Genomic DNA, 16,208 nt, shown 5'->3' with positions numbered 1-16,208 from the left:
CAGGCCTCCCCTGAGGGAGCCTGCTTAGAGCCTGTCAGACTTTGCGGCGGCTCACCAGGCACTGATTCTGCAAGCTGAGGGATAATCATGGAGCTGCTGAGTCCTGCAACCAAGTCTTCAGGCAGCACAGGTAGGGTCAGCTCATGGGGACACAGGGGGACTGAATTCAGAACTTTGCCCTTGAGCTGCATTGCTCCCTCACTTCCCTTTCAGTATGTGGCTGTGAGCTGGGGTTTTAATGGGGTGATTGGTTTCCTAGATTGCCTGGAGAGTCTTGTGTGGGAAGACACTACCATTTGGGGGGAAAGGGAGACTAGAAAATCTCAGGCCTCACCGGAACCATGTTTTTTCTACAGAAGGCAAGCAGGTAGATAGGTGGGCAGGCAGGTGGGTTTCCCCAGGCTGGGATTGAGTGGCACAGGCTGAGATTTCCTCCTCCATACTCTCCTTCCCTCTACCCCCCTCTGCCCCTGGCTGGGCAGTCCTGGCACTGTGCTAGAGGTAGCTAAGTTCTTAAGGGCCATTTGACACAACCTCATTCCCCCAAACTTTTTAAGACCCTTCAGGGCGAGCAAGTGATGGGCTCTGAGCTTGAGGGCTGAAGGGCGAGCCTTAGGCAGGCTTCATGGCTGGTCCCCTTACTTGCTGACTCTGGTCAGGGTCCTTTGGAGATCAGGATAAAAAATATGGCTTTAGCTCTTTCTCAACCCATTGTAGATGAACAGTTCTCTTTAGGACGATTTCTAGGCTTCCTGACTGGTGGAAAATGCAGGTGGGGGAAGAGGGAGAGGGGACACCAAAACCTAGATTCATTTGCAAAGTAGGACATCTATTATCAATGGCTCTCTCTGGCTGATCTATTCTCTCTCCCTGAATCTCTGAGGCAGCCCCTCAGCTTTCTTTTCTGGAAGGTTGGCTAAACTGTGGGACACTGAAGCATGAGCCTATGGCTTACCCTGAATGCTGTGGTTGCCAATGATTGGGCAATTCTGAGCAGCTCTTGTCTAAAGCAAGTACTTCCAGAATCCCATCCAGGCAGTAAGTAGTCTTGGCAGGATTTACAGTAATAAGAGTAATAATGATAGTAGTCAGCAGTTCAAAGTGACTAACCTGTGCCATGAGAGGACCTTGAGAAGAGCAGAGCCATGGAGGCTTCCTTTATCTCACCCTGCCCCCCGCCCCCCCAAACACACCCTGGGACAAGCCGTTCTCTCCCCTTATTCACATTTGTCCCATCCTTGGCTTGGTGCAGACCAGGGTGTGGCACACTCCGGGGATCACAGAATGTCTGTGTTTCTGTCCAGGTTAGAGCTGCTGCTACCACCCCTCCGCCTCCTCAGGATGGTGCTGGGGTTTCCTGCCTAAGCCCAAAGCTCTTCAACGGGTCTGTTGGTGCCGCTGGACCTCTAGAACCACCAGCCATGAATCTGTGTTGGAATGAAATAAAAAAGAAGTCTCACAACCTCCGGTAAGGCCTGGCCCCTAGAAAGAGGAGACTAAGGCAATTGGCTGAGACAGTGTTGGGCTACTTTTACTGCTGCTGCAACTTACCGTTCTCCTCTCAGCCTGTGTGTCCCCCTCTCGTCAGCCTCATCACCCACTTCTCCTTTTCCTTCTCTGGTCTTTGGAAAGGACCCTGGGTCAGAAGTCAGGAGACTTGGATTCAAGCCTCAGTTTTAAGTAGCTATGTCACCTTGGATACATGGTTTGGGTTATGGGGATTTCACTTTTATTTTATTTTTTAAGAAAAATAAATGAGTGAAGGAACTGTCCTAACTACCTCACAGTGTTGTTGTGAGGATTCTTTCTTTTTTTTTTTAAAGACAGACAGAGATCCCCAGTAGGCAGGCAAGCAGAGAGAGGGGGAAGCAGGCTCCCTGCTAGGCAGAGAGCCCAATGCATGGCTCAATCCCAGAATCCTGGGATCATGACCTGAGCCGAAGGCAGAGGCTTTAATCCAATGAGCCACCCAGGCACCCCTGTTGTGAGGATTCTTATAAGATACAAAAATGCTTTCTGGACTTAAAAGCACTGATGTATAAATGAATGATATGATTACTCCCTCTTCATCTCGTGTTTGCTGTCCAGCTTGGTAGATCTTATCTTCTCTCTTCCCAGTCCTTTTATACCTTCTACTCCCATCCATTGGTTATCAGCCCATCTATTCCTCCCCAGACCAGGGCAAATCAGGCAAATCAGTAAGAGCATGAAAGCCATTCCTATATTGGTTGTTCCTCTTTTCTTTACCCCTCTACGTAACTTACCCCCACACATTTCCTCTCCACTCCCTATTATCAAAACCCAAACTCCTGCCTGTTGTTAGGCTTTGGCTGGAATGAGGCAGCATAGAGAAGCTGAAAGAATGCAGGCTCTGAGGTAAATGAATCTGAGTTCAAATCATAGCTCTACTTATGATTTAACTGTGTGACCTTGGGCAAATTACTTAACCTTCCTAGGCAATGGGAGGTTACTTACTTTGCAAGGTTGCTTCTCTGAGAATTACTGGAAGCGATCATTTAGGTAAGGGCTTAGCCCAAGTGGTAAGGAGGCAATGAATAGTTATTATTGTCAGATAAGGGGAATGAGCTTGATGGCTGTACCTAGGCTGGCCTCCAGCCTCCTACCACTTGGTCCTCAACTCAAGTTTCATTTGGGGAGGGAGGCATACTGAGATGATTATAGTGTGCGCATTTTTCTCCTTCCATATGTCAACTCTCTAGCCTATGGTGCTGTCATCTTTTAGAACCCTTGGGTTGCATAAATTTGTGTACGTCCTCATACATGCGAGTGCCCACATTCAGTTGCCTGACTAAAACTTTCTACTTACTATATCCTTTTCTACTCAGAGGTTAGGGTCTGAGAAGCCTCTGTTGATGAGTAATTTGGCATGATTTGAGTTCCTCCAGAGCAAGACAGCAACCAGACAGCTGTCCCCACTAATGCCTTTGCTCAGTTTCCTCCCCAGCCTGATGCTGGGCACACAACTGAATTAACTGACGTCCGCACTGATGTTCCCCACCCATGGACCTCCCCACTGGTTTTTAGTACTGTACTCCCATGTGAAGGTGCCTTGGGAACTTCTGTGGGTGAGGAGAAGGGAGGACTCTGGGTCTCCTCCCACTTCAACCAGAGCAGCTCCTCTTTAATCTGTTTTATGTATTAAAGCTCCACATAAACATTTGGGAAAAGTGTTTTGCCATTTAAAAAAAAAAAGAAGATTAAAAATCACTGGTCTTATGCCTTGTGTGTAGTGCTCGACTTGAGGCCTTCTCGGACCACAGTGGAAAGCTTCAGCTCCCTCTCCAAGAGATTATCGACTGGCTCAGCCAAAAAGATGAGGAATTGTCAGCTCAGCTGCCCTTGCAAGGGGATGTGGCCCTGGTGCAACAGGAGAAGGAGACACATGCGGTAGGTTTGAGTTATGGAGGCTGTGGTGTGTAGCCTTTCAGCTGGGAAGGGATATTTTTTGCAGGATTCTGACAGATGGGCCCCTAGCCTGTGCTTAGACACTGAAGTAACAAGAGGCTGGATCCAGTTTACTGTTTTGGACTCCACCAGAGTAAGTCAAACCTTTTCTCCCCAGCCCTTTCATCAGAAATTGGCCTTCTTTCAAATCCTGCCCGATTTTTAGTGGGCACATGGGAAAATGAACGTAATACAATGTTAAGTGAAAAAAAAAAAACATAGGATACGAAGCTATATAAAGGTGGATCTCAATTGTACAAAAATTTATATAGATGTGTGTGCATGTATACACACATACAAAAACATAAGAAGGAACTATATAAAAAAGTTCACAACGGTTAATGCTAGATAATGAAATTAGAGTTCTTTCTAATTTTCTTCTTCATACTTTTCTGAAATTTCTAAGATTTCAGTGACATATATTACCTATTGTAATCAGAAACTAGCAATATTTCTTCCTTTTTCTTTTTTTGAAGATTTTGTTTACTTATTTGACAGAGAGAGAGATCACAAGTAGGCAGAGAGAAAGGGGGAAGCAGGCTCCCTGCTGTGAGGAGAGTCCAATACGGGCCTCAATCCTAGGACCCTGAGATCATGACCTGAGCTGAAGGCAGAAGGTTAACCCACTGAGCCACACAGGCACCCCAACAGTTATTTCTTAAAAATGAATACAGGATGCACTAGAAGAAATACTTATATGATAGAGCAGAGGTGTAGCTAAGGTGACAATGGCAATCACACTGCAATATAAATGTATCAAATCAATATGTTATATACCTTAAATTTATATAATCATACATGTCAATTTATCTCAATTTGAAAAGTGGATGCAGAATGGAATACAGTACAGCAAGAAAATAAACTTTAACCCCATGGCACAGCATGGATAACTCTTAAAAGCAGTATGTTTAGTGAGAAAAAGCCAGATACAAAAAGAGTACATACTGTATAATACCATTTACATAAAGTTCAAAATGAGCAAAACTAATCAGTAGTATTACAAGTCAGGACAATGGTTACCTAAAGAGGAAGAATGAGATAGTGACCAGAAGGGGCCACCAAGATGTGCCTTCTAGGATGCTGACGGAGTTCTGTTCTTGACGGAGTTCAGTACTGATTTCAGATATAGAATCACTTTATGGAAATTCCTCAAGCTGTCCACTTTTGATTTGTATACTCTTCTCTATATTTCAACAAAAAATTAATTAAAATTATAACATAAATCCTACATATCTGGTTTTGATTTCTCTAAGCCCCTCATCGGGAACTTTCTGGGTCTTCCAGAGAACCAAGATTCCCAACCCCAAATCTCCATATTTCTCTCTACCTTGCGGCATATACAGACCCATGTCATTCTAAAGAGACCTCCCAGTGTCAGAGTCATTTTTCTGCCTATACGGAGGACTGCACCTCTTTCTGTCTGGGTAGCCCGAAGATACATGATAATGCTAAAGGATCAAGTTGCACTGAAGAGAAGAAAGGTCATCAATTACAGAATGGAATTTAAAGCAATGGAAAAATTTTACTTCCCTGTTGACCATGTTCCTAAACTTCATAGGCCTTTATGGAAGATGTCAAGTCTCGGGGCCCCTATATCTACTCTGTGCTGGAGTCAGCTCAGGCCTTCCTGTCCCAGCACCCATTTGAGGAATTAGAGGATCCTCGTTCTGAGAGCAAAGGTGGGTGGTCTTCCCCTCTTTTGCCTTCTTAGCAATGAACTGCTAAACACCCTCCTGCCTTCCCCAAACTCACTTTCTCAGCTGTTATCTAGGAGGATAATTTTCTCTTAGGGGTCCAAAGTTGGGAAGGAGCAAGATTCACATTGCAGGAAAAAGCAAAGATAATAGAAGCTGGAGTAGGAGAGACCAATGTGTGGCCCAAAGCTGCATGTGGCTCTGTGGAGCATCATGTATGGCCTTCTAATGAGACATAAAAAGGAAAAAAACACAAAGGACTCGAACACATTGAGCTGACTTAGTGAATGAAAGTAGTAGTAGTATGTCCTTCAAAAACGTACTGCTTCATTCCAACATAGACATGAGGTGATGTGCTAACAATAAAAAAATCTTTCTAAAATCTAAAAAGTTAGGTGATGACACTTCAGGAAAAAAAATTATTGTGCCTTCTGGTCCCTTTCCTCGGTAGAGTAGGCCACTCTAGGTCTAGGTTTAATTAAGGTAGCAGTGGGGGATTCATGGTGATTGGGTATGAGTGGTAGCCCAGCAGGCCCTCTTCTCCAGGAAGAGTCCTCAGCTTCTCAATACTGGCTATGAATGGCCTGGAAGAGCCCTTTTTTAACTGAGTCCTTTGTTAAAGCTTTGACTAGCTCTGTTTACTTCCAGCCCCTCAATAGGAGGCTAGTAGTCAATTTACTGACCAGGGGGCCTCAGATAGGACAAGCCTGGAGTTTTGGGGGTCTAAATCTCCTCCTGAGGGGAAATCTGAGGGAGGAAGAAGAAGCTTCCAATTTAGATGCCTAGATGGAAAAGCTGGGCAAGTTATGCTAACCTCTCCTGGGCATAAAATGCCTCCCTGGTTTGGATGGAAGTGGGCAGCAGAAACTAACACAAAATAACGTTCTAGAGTCATGTGAATAGAACTCTGGATGATTTGCCTCACTGCACCTCTTAAAATATTTTACTCATAGTCTACCTTGCCCATTTTCTGAGAATATGAGGAAATCCTCATAGTAGGGGGAAAGTAACAACATGGTCTCTTGACTGTGGTGGGGGATCCATGAATCAACACATGTGATAAATCACGCAGTGCTAAGTATACACACACACACACACACACACACACGCATAAACACACACATTTTACAAAGGTCTGTCTTTGTCTCTGTCTTTCCCTGGGCTGCCCCTGCCAGGTTGGCCTGACCCGGCTTCCTGCTTGCTCTTACAGATACCTCTCCCAGACAACGGATTCAGAACCTTAGCCGCTTTGTATGGAAGCAAGCAACAGTAGCCAGTGAACTATGGGAGAAGTTGACAGCCCGCTGTGTAGACCAGCACCGCCACATTGAGCGCACTCTGGAGCAGCTGTTGGAGATCCAAGGAGCAATGGAGGAATTAAGCAATACTCTGACACAGGCTGAGGGAGTCCGAGCCACATGGGAGCCCATTGGGGATCTCTTCATTGATTCACTCCCTGAGCACATTCAGGCTCTTAAGGTATGCAGGCCTGTAGCCTGACTATGGTCCACCCTGAGACCTAACACTCCTCCCAGTCCCTGCTACTGAAGCTTCACTTCACCTACAGAAAGGTGGACCAGACTGCAACTGAGTCTTTCCCAGTTTATGTGCTGGATTTGGGGGCTGGTTTAGCTGGAGTCTCTCCTCTGTCCTTCCACTGTCTTCTCTTTCCCTGCTGTTTTCTGAGAGTTGGAAAGGAAGAGGATAAGGGCAGTGGCCGCCCACACCTGAGTCAAAATGGCCTAACAGCAAGCACCTGGGTCGTGCTGTTGAAACAAAAATTTGTGGGTGAAGAGGGAGGACTTGTGGTGAATGACTAATGGTTCCTCTTTCCCACTCTCTGATTGCTGTGGGACTTGGGTTCTGATTCTATAGCTGTTCAAAGAAGAATTCTCCCCCATGAAAGATGGAGTGAAATTGGTGAATGATCTGGCCCACCAACTTGCCATTTCTGATGTACACTTGTCAATGGAGAATTCCCGAGCCCTGGAGCAGATCAATGTCCGCTGGAAACAACTACAGGTAGAAGAGAAGCCTGGAGTGAGCCATAGGGAAGAGCTTTGATGTAACTAGGCTTGGGGGAAATATTCTTCAGGCCAAAAGAAAGTGAAAGGGCATTAAAGTGGGACCTACGTGGGAAAAGAATTGTAGAGCGTTTCGGGCCAGGGAACAGACTTCTCAACCTCTAAGCTGCAGGGAGTAATTGAAATGAAGATCTGAGAGGGGCCTGTCTAAATGCAGGCATTCAGGTGGACAGGGGCAGATGAGGAGTGACTATGGCCTGGAATTAAGGATGCTCTTCTCTGACCCTTGGGAGTGATGTGGAAGGGCCAGAAGATAGTGACCATGGGAGGAGCTAGCCTGTAAAGGACTTCACAAAGATTTCCAGAGGTGCCTGGAAATCCTACACTAAATCTCTGGAATGAACTCACTGACTCTCTGCCTCTTTCCATAGGTGTCAATTGGTGAGAGGCTTAAACAGCTCCAGGATGCCCACCGGGACTTTGGGCCTGGGTCACAGCACTTCCTCTCCTGTACGTGAGACAAACTAGACTTCACTTAGCAGAACCTCAGCTACCTTCCAAGAGAGTCTACTCTCATCCCTTCAGGGCCTGGTAGGAGCCCAGGATATCCTGGCATCCAAGAAGCTATAAGGATAAAGCAGCCTAGTAGAGTGGTTGAAAAGACAGGCTCTTAGGTCAGAGAGGCCAAGTCCAAGTCACTGCTCCTTGACTTAATAGCTGGGCAAGCTTGAAAAAAAAACAGCTTAACCTTTCTGACCATCAATTTTCCCGATATGTAAAAAGAGGACAAAATATTACGTAACTCATAGGGTTATGGAAGTTAAATACCTTCATTTTTTCAACATTTATTGAAGACCTAATGTGGGCCCTCATAGTGTTTCAGGCATTGGTGCTATCTCAGTGAACGAAACAGACACAAGTCTTTAGACTTGTAGACCTTATCCACTAGTAAGGAAAGCCGAAATGTAAACAAGTAAGTGCAGTATGTATATATTGCACTTACTTGTTGACAAGTGCTGTGGAAGAAAGTAAAGCAGAGAAAGCATGAAAAGGCAGTGCTGTACTCGATGAGGGAGGCATTGCAAATTCAAATAGGATAGTCCAGAAAGATCTCACTGAGAGCAGCACAATTGAGTAGAAACCTCAGGGACACAAGGGCATGAGCCCCGTGGATATCTGAGGGAGGGAAGAGCACACCAGGCAGAGGGAATAGCAACTTCTAGGACCTTAAGGCAGGGACATGCCTGAGGAACAGGAGGAAGGCTGGTGTAGAAGTATTACAGAGAGGAGGAAGTGGGAGATCAGAAGAGTAGCAGGAGACCAGGGCACAGAGTACCCTTGTAGGGCATGGTCAGACCTTGGAATTATACTCGAAATGGCATTGGGAGACTTTGGAGGGGTTTGGGCAGAAAGATGACATGATCCGACAGAGTCAGGGTGTTGGGGGGCAAAAGCGGGAGCAGGAAGACCTGTTAGGAAGCATGTGATAATCATCCAGGTGAGGGATTTTGGTGACCCAGGTCAGATGGCAGTAGTGGAGATGGTGAGAATATATGGATATGAAAATCAGCTATGCGCACAAAGCACTTAGCACAGTCTCTGGCTCATAGTGGGAACTCAATAAATGTGAATGGCAGTTAGAACTCTTGCTCTTATAATCACTGGCATGCAGCTCTACCTCCAGTGGGCTCTTATACAAAGGGAAACTGTAGTGAGGAGGTTGGCCATGTCACGAAACCCTCCTTCCATCTGGAAGATACAGCCATGGAGCAGAGAAAGGCATCCTTTTCCAGAATTCTTCGCCAGAGGGAAACGGGCAGTAGCATTCCCCATTGCACCGCAGTACCAAGAAGCTTGACCTCGTGGGGAAAGGGCTTTGAGGGTCCACTTAGTATCCACAGCAGCACAGAATGGGTAGAAATGGCAGGCTTCTCAGGGAAGAGATCGTCAGGGTGGCTGAGGCCGGGTATTCCTGTTCAGGCCCTTGCCGCCTCTCTGAAACATGAGGGTATTGGTGACAATTTCTTCTTCCCTTGGCCTAACATCAGGAAGAGAGTGCGTTCATCAGTTTTTGCTGCACCTTCAGGGGCTGTTAAGAGCTGGCAGGGCATCAGGCCTCCCCTTTTGGGCTTTACCACCTACTCAGGAGGAGAGTGCAGGGGAGTCCCTGGGGAATCTAAAGAGCATAAGCGGCCAACTTCTTTCTCTCTTTCTCTTCTCGTCTACCAGCCTCTGTGCAGGTTCCCTGGGAAAGAGCAATTTCACCCAATAAAGTTCCCTACTACATCAAGTGAGTGACCATCTGAATTAGAAGTGGGTCATTCACCTGCCCACAACTCCTCCCTTGCCTGTCTTTTTTTCTCCCTATCCCTCTTTATCTGTTGGGATTCCTCCATCCTGTCCGGGTTTTCCTCCTACTCATCTCAAGAGCTCAAGATTCTACCTGGCTAAAGGTGAATACTTGTGCTTTGGGATCATCATGGGTCACCCTGGGATCCGGCAGCTCCTTGCATTTAACCTATCACCAAGTGACACACACATGTGTGGGGAGGTTATGGGGGGTGGCTTGGACCCTGGTATTATTGATGCCTCTGTTTGTAGCCACCAGGCTCAGACCACTTGCTGGGACCATCCCAAGATGACGGAGTTATACCAAACCCTGGGTAAGAATTCGGGGTTCCTGTGTAGGGTGGAGATCTATACAGCTGCCATTTCCCTATAAGAACAGAAGGGAATTCCATTCAGCAAGCAGGCGGGGGTGGAAGTGAGTGCCTTCTCATTTCTCCAGCAGCCTTCCTTCCTTTCCCCTCTGTAGCCCCCTTCAACTGGAGGCTCTACATTCCTCCTGGACCATTTTACTATCACATTAGGGAATTTTTTGCTCAGAGATGTGAATCAGATCTGCTTTGAAAGACGCTGTCCAGACTATGATTAGTGTGACTTTTGTGCACCTTAGTGTTGGCTATTAAGAGAGTCACCATTAGGTTGCAGATATTATCCGTGTTGATGCATGTGAATATGGTTCCTTCATTCTCCCTGCTGTAGAGTGTTCCATTATATGTATACACCACAGTTTCTTCATCCAGTCTACTGTTGATAGACTTTTGAGTTGTTTATCATCTGCAACTCATTAAGGACAGTGCTGCTAAGGAGCTCTTGTACATGCGTTCTGTGCATGTTTTTCAGTCTACAGGTCTAACAGCATTTCAGTGTATTGTAAATAGACTAGGAAATTTGAAAGCCCAACAGATCCTTAGCAAGAGTCATATTTACTAGTAATTGGTTATGTTTTTACTCTATCAAATCGAGCAAGATATTGCTTCCTGAAATGTTTGATTCAGTTATTTATACATGCACACATGGGTGTAATATTGGACCATGATGTCCAATGAATGCATGTCTTACCATGCATCTTGGTCAATAAATGTTTGAAAATCACTGCTCTAGGATACAAAGCCAGCTGGGCTGTAGGCTACGTGAATGTTCAATTTTACTATGTAATGCCAAGTTGTTTTCTGAGGTGATTGTATCAGTTTACGCTTCCACCAGCCTTACTCATTTATCCACGTCTTTTTTAACACCTGCTATTATCAGACTTTTATTTTGTGCCAAGCTGGTGGGTGTGATTTGGTATCTTGTTGTGGTTTTAATTTGCATTTCCTTGATCTGAGTGTGGCTCTTTCCATTCTTTGCAGCCGATCTGAACAACATTAAATTCTCAGCTTACCGCACTGCCATGAAGCTACGTAGAGTCCAGAAAGCACTGCGTTGTAAGTTTCCCATTGCACATCTCCGTGCCTTTCACCCCACCCCCACTCTTCCTCATCTGTTTGGCTGTTTTCCAGTTTTATCCCGCCTCAGCCCCAGGGTACTGACTGACTTGGTGGGAATTCTCCAAAGGCTGAGAGATGCTGGCTGTGGGTACCTGCTTTTTCCAGGCACCTTCCATTGTCCCCAGACCCCAGACTTGTTTCCAAAGTAATCCATGATCATCATCCTCCTTGTCCTTTCTGTGCCCAACATGGAGAGTCAAGCAACTGTTTTGTGACAGAAAGTATCCCAGCCCAAGCTTTGGAGCCATCTTGCCGTCTTGGAGTTACTGAACATGGCAGAGCTATTGAAGCAAGTGCCAGTCATTACTGGGAAATGTGGTTGTAGATAAAATGTGCTCTCTGGCCTTTCCCAGGGACACAATCCGTTCAATATTCCTAGCCCAGGCATGTCTGGCTAGGCTGATTCCAGCTTTGGGGGTAATGAGAAAGTCTTCCTGAGGTCTGTCACATTTACCTGGGCATACCTGAGCCTTCATAACTGGTATCTCGATCCTCAGAACAAGGTTCACAGACAAACCTATTTGCTAGTGAAATGTGTGTGAAGGCAGAGAAACTTAAAATGGGATTTGGCCCCTTAGGAGTTAATATAGCAAAGGAGGTGAATTTCCTCACATCCTACCATCTTCTTGAAACTGATGTCAGGCTGGAGACTAGAACAAAGCCATGTGCTAGATTTAGGGTATATTTTGATTAGAAGAAATTGTATCCCAAAATTTTAAAGGAAAAAAAACTATATGTATACAAAAAATAAGGTTAAATACAATGAAGGGATAAAATATGACTATAACAATGAAAATTTTAAAAGATTTTAAAAATGCATTGGTAAGATAAAATAGTTAAAAACATTAAAATAGGAAAGAGGAAAATTTTTAAACATAGAATAAGAAAAATACAAAATTTTAAAAATTTAACTTTGAAAGACTAAAGGATCATGGGGAAAAACATGAATTCTATTTGAAACTGATGTCAAAGAAATAGGAGTATATACACATTTTGGGTTAATTTAGGGAGCCTTTTGCTGCCATCCCCCTCTTTGGGATAAGGGTCTCGGTGGGTCTGGAGATCGAGTCAAATTTGGTGATGCTGGTGTGTTAACTTCTTGATTAGACTTGGGAGTTCTGCTCTTGGCTATCCTTTCCCCGTTTCTTTTCCTCCCCAGTGGACCTGGTAACTTTAACCACAGCCCTGGAGATTTTCAATGAGCATGATCTGCAGGCCAGTGAGCATGTCATGGACGTGGTAGAGGTCATTCACTGCCTCACAGCCTTATATGAACGGCTAGAGGAGGAAAGAGGCATCCTGGTCAACGTACCACTCTGTGTGGACATGAGCCTCAACTGGCTCCTCAATGTTTTTGATAGGTAAGGGCTGCTATCCCTGGAAGCCTCCAAGATGGAATCCAATGGGACCATTGGAGGTGGGCATGGTGAGAAGGGGTTGTTCCCACAGTGGACTTGGACTTAGCTCAGCGTGGGACATGGTTGGCACAGAGCCCTACTGGGATCAGCTCTGTGAGGGAAATTAATGCCAAGACATTAACTTGTTCTGTGTATTCGTGTTCTCAGTCTCTTCTCTTTAACCTAGTGGTCGCAGTGGAAAGATGCGGGCATTGTCTTTCAAGACTGGCATTGCATGCCTGTGTGGCACGGAAGTGAAGGAAAAATTACAGTGTGAGTATACCTCCACAGTCTGGAGTGGAGTGGGGCACAGGGAGAGGTGTAGTGGCTGGAGGAAGGGTGGAAATAAGCAGAAGGTAGGTCTTAGGACTCAGCAGAACATGACTCAGGCTACATTATAATGGTAGTCCAGGCTATTGCAAAGAATGCATGACAGCTGAAGGCTAAGATGGGTCTAAGGCCTGCTATTAGTTCCAGTGTCACTCCAAGGGGGTTGGCTTCATCTGATCCAATGTAATTACTTGGCCAAGTTCTGAATGGGCATACTGGGGTATCCAAGAGCCCGACTTTCTGGTGCCCTTCCTCTGTGGCCTATTGGGCTTAGCCCTCTCCCAGTCTGAAGGTCAATTGTCACACATTCTACTGGAGACTTCCCATGTGATTTCATGGGTGGGCACACTAATCCCCATCAGGATTATTACTGGGAGGTAAATAGTATATATGTCCGCAGTTTGTAACCTCTTTGGTTTCTAGTACTTTTCCTCTTCCCCTCCATCCCCCGTCTTCACTACAGCATTTTGTGCTTTTCTGTGCTAAGTGCGGTAAGCACAAGGTTCTATTAGACATGATCCTTGCCTCAAGTTGTTGACAGTCCAGAGGAGGAGATGGAAGTCCACAGAAAGCATTTTCGAAAGGGCTAATTAGAATAATCTGAGTGGCAAAGGGTATGTGCTATATCAGATCACAGAAGAGAGATGACAGGGGTCTGGGAAAGCTTTGCGGGGAAGGAGACAAAGCAAAGCAAATTCTGAGCAATGACATTATTGATTTCTCCCAACATTCCTCTGAGAAAGACTGGACAGTGATTATTTCTCCCGGATTTACAAGCAAGGGAACTGCAGCAGAGAGAGGTTTCTGACTTACTCAAGGTCCTCCAAGCTAGTCAGTCATGGATCCAGAACTAAAACTCAGGCTATCTGCCTTCTACTTCAGAGTATTTTCTAAGCCATAGATCATGTATGAGACAGACAAGAACTTTTGAAGGAGCTTTTCTAAGGTTGGGATCGGGCGGGAGTAGTTCTCACAGGGCAGATATAGCCCATATTCAAATATAAATACCATAGTCTATTCCACAATCACTTAGAGGTAATTCTTAGATGATCATCTCCTCTTTGTGGATTATTCATGCCAGTGTTTCTTTCCATTTGTGTGGAGAATTGAGAGCTTACTGCAGTGTCAGGCTTCATGAGCTACACAAACAGGAGGGGACTCATATTCAGGCACCCTTAAGCCCCACACCCCTCCATCTTGCTTCTTGAGAATCTGTGTTCCCAGCAGTGTCATATCTGTGTCTGGCATAGGTCTCAAATGCACCCTGCTCTCTGTCTATATCTCTCCCTCTGTTTATGCTGTTCTCTCTCTCTCTCTCTCTCTGCATCTGTCTCTCCTTTTCTCTCTGAACTTACAGAATGCTCATTTTAGAACTCATGGTCTTCTAGGAGGTCAGGGAGGGACCTTTAAGTATTCCAGTTTTGAAAGTCATTAGCTAAGTCAATGTGCTCTTTTCCTGTCTTTCTTTTCTGCTCCTTCTCCTTACACCATTCTCTTGCCATTCCTGCTTCGGGGTTGGCCATGACTTATGGTACGGCCAACAGACCTCTTCAGCCAAGTAGCCAACTCAGGCAGCCAGTGTGACCAGCGCCACCTCGGTGTCCTGCTCCATGAGGCCATTCAGGTGCCCCGTCAGCTGGGGGAAGTGGCAGCCTTTGGGGGCAGCAATGTGGAGCCCAGTGTCCGTAGTTGCTTCCGTTTTGTAAGTATGGAACTTGGGAGGGTTGATGAGAGGGAGGGTGGAAAGTAGGGAGGGAGAACTAAGAGCGAGGCTTCTGATAAGAGATGAACTACTCAAATGTAAAGGAGTTTGTTCAGATGGAACAACAAAGCAGAGGGTTCTCTGGACTTTTAAGGTCAGAGTCCTGCTTATGGGGGGGGCGGTCGCTAGCTCAACTAGGACAAGGCAGAAGGTGGACACGTCTGTAGAAAAGGCCATGGGCTAACCCAGGTCTTGCTGGTTCTCCTGCCCCTCTGTGGGCTGCCATTGTGGGGACAAGGGCCTCAGTCATTGTCATTGGGTTTCTTGTTTCCCTAGAGCACTGGGAAGCCAGTCATTGAAGCTTCGCAGTTCCTAGAGTGGGTCAACTTGGAGCCCCAATCCATGGTGTGGCTGGCTGTTCTGCATCGGGTCACCATGGCTGAGCAAGTGAAGCATCAGACCAAATGCTCTATCTGCAGGCAGTGCCCCATCAAGGGCTTCAGGTAGGGAAGGCAACACCTGTGGACTGATAATAACAGAGAGGCCACGTTACATATAGAATCATAGATTATGAAACAACGTATTCCATAATTATATAATTACAGCTCATCCATGACATGCCATTCCATATTGTTGTAATCCTTTCCACTGCAGAATGTTTGACATCTTAAAAAATCGGAAATGGTGAAATACTTCTTTTGTTTTCATCTGTCTTATGAAGTATTCCAGACCTACAAAAAGATGTACAGAAAAGTGAAAGGGGATGGGATGGGGAAACAGCACTGAGAGGGAAGTCATTTGTTCATTGTGTCCCAGGGAATGTTAAGTAGAACCTGGAAGCCCTGGCATCCTGACATATAAGAAGAACACCTCTATACAAATGGTATGCTGGCAAATGGTTCACAGCGGACTCCCCAGAAAGCAAGACAAACAAACAGAAACCCAAAGCTGATTTTTAGTATTTGCTAATTTCCATGGCATAAATCCTCCCACTGTGGCTGATGTCTAGCTACCCACAAGAGATTGAGAAGAGATGCATGGTTGTATATTAGTTTTTTAAAAAGACTTTATTTATTTGTCAGAGAGAGAGAGACAGAGAGAGTGCGAGTACAAGGAGAGGGAGTGGGAGAGGGAGAAGCAGACTCCCTGCTGAGCAATGAGCCTGACATGGGGCTCAATCCCAGCACCCTGGGATCATGATGTGAACTGAAGGCAAATGTTTAACTGACTGAGCCACCCAGATGCCCCTGGTTGTATACTATTGACAGCATTTCCACATTGCAGTTAAGCTAGTGCTAGACTGAACCTCAAGAGTGTAGATAATAGAAAAATAATCAGGAGAAAAATAATCAGGATGTGATGAGTTCTGAGTATTTGCTACCTCTGGGGTATTTGTTACACTGGGGTATGCACCCACCAACAAGCTGAAGAAAGAAAGTGTGATCACAATACATTTAAAGTTTCCCTAGTTATATTCCCCTCCTCCTCCCACTACCCTGAGTTTGGCTTTCATCATAAAACGCTCAAGTTTTCAACGTTTGAAAGCATGAAAGCATTCTCTTTACAAGCTGCTTTTTATAAGCAAATGAGGCACGCAGGTGGTGTGTTACTTGCCCAAGTTCACACAGTTGGTGAGTGTAGATCCGGGACTAGATTTTCGATCCTCTGACTTCTCTAAGTCTAGGCATTTCACCTTTCTGTACTACTCGGTCTGAGCAGTTCAGCCAGGCTTTGGACCTGGATCTGAAGGGCTAGTCAATATT

At 45.6% G+C, this 16,208-nt stretch overlaps 1 protein-coding gene across 4 annotated transcripts in view; it reads left to right on the top strand.

Annotated features, from left to right (window-relative positions):
* DRP2 (dystrophin related protein 2) overlaps positions 1-16,208 on the top strand; it is a 42,842-nt gene that overhangs the window by 14,362 nt on the left and 12,272 nt on the right. For 3 of the 4 annotated variants that reach the window (XM_032881755.1, XM_032881756.1, XM_032881758.1), the window contains exons 3-15: positions 1,305-1,468; positions 3,252-3,408; positions 5,024-5,144; positions 6,370-6,638; positions 7,035-7,181; positions 7,615-7,693; positions 9,413-9,473; positions 9,785-9,846; positions 10,879-10,953; positions 12,176-12,377; positions 12,601-12,686; positions 14,288-14,445; positions 14,782-14,948. In XM_032881755.1, the coding sequence (XP_032737646.1) occupies positions 1,305-1,468; positions 3,252-3,408; positions 5,024-5,144; positions 6,370-6,638; positions 7,035-7,181; positions 7,615-7,693; positions 9,413-9,473; positions 9,785-9,846; positions 10,879-10,953; positions 12,176-12,377; positions 12,601-12,686; positions 14,288-14,445; positions 14,782-14,948 (1,748 nt within the window). Of the gene's footprint in view, positions 1-60; positions 131-1,304; positions 1,469-3,251; positions 3,409-5,023; positions 5,145-6,369; positions 6,639-7,034; positions 7,182-7,614; positions 7,694-9,412; positions 9,474-9,784; positions 9,847-10,878; positions 10,954-12,175; positions 12,378-12,600; positions 12,687-14,287; positions 14,446-14,781; positions 14,949-16,208 lie in introns of those variants that run through there. The other variant, XM_032881757.1, reaches the window with a different exon arrangement.

Source organism: Lontra canadensis, unplaced genomic scaffold (genome assembly GCF_010015895.1).
Source record: "Lontra canadensis isolate GAN:19392208 unplaced genomic scaffold, GSC_riverotter_1.0 scaffold77, whole genome shotgun sequence".
Taxonomy (NCBI): domain Eukaryota; kingdom Metazoa; phylum Chordata; class Mammalia; order Carnivora; family Mustelidae; genus Lontra; species Lontra canadensis.
This window is presented reverse-complemented; position numbering and strand designations above follow the sequence as displayed.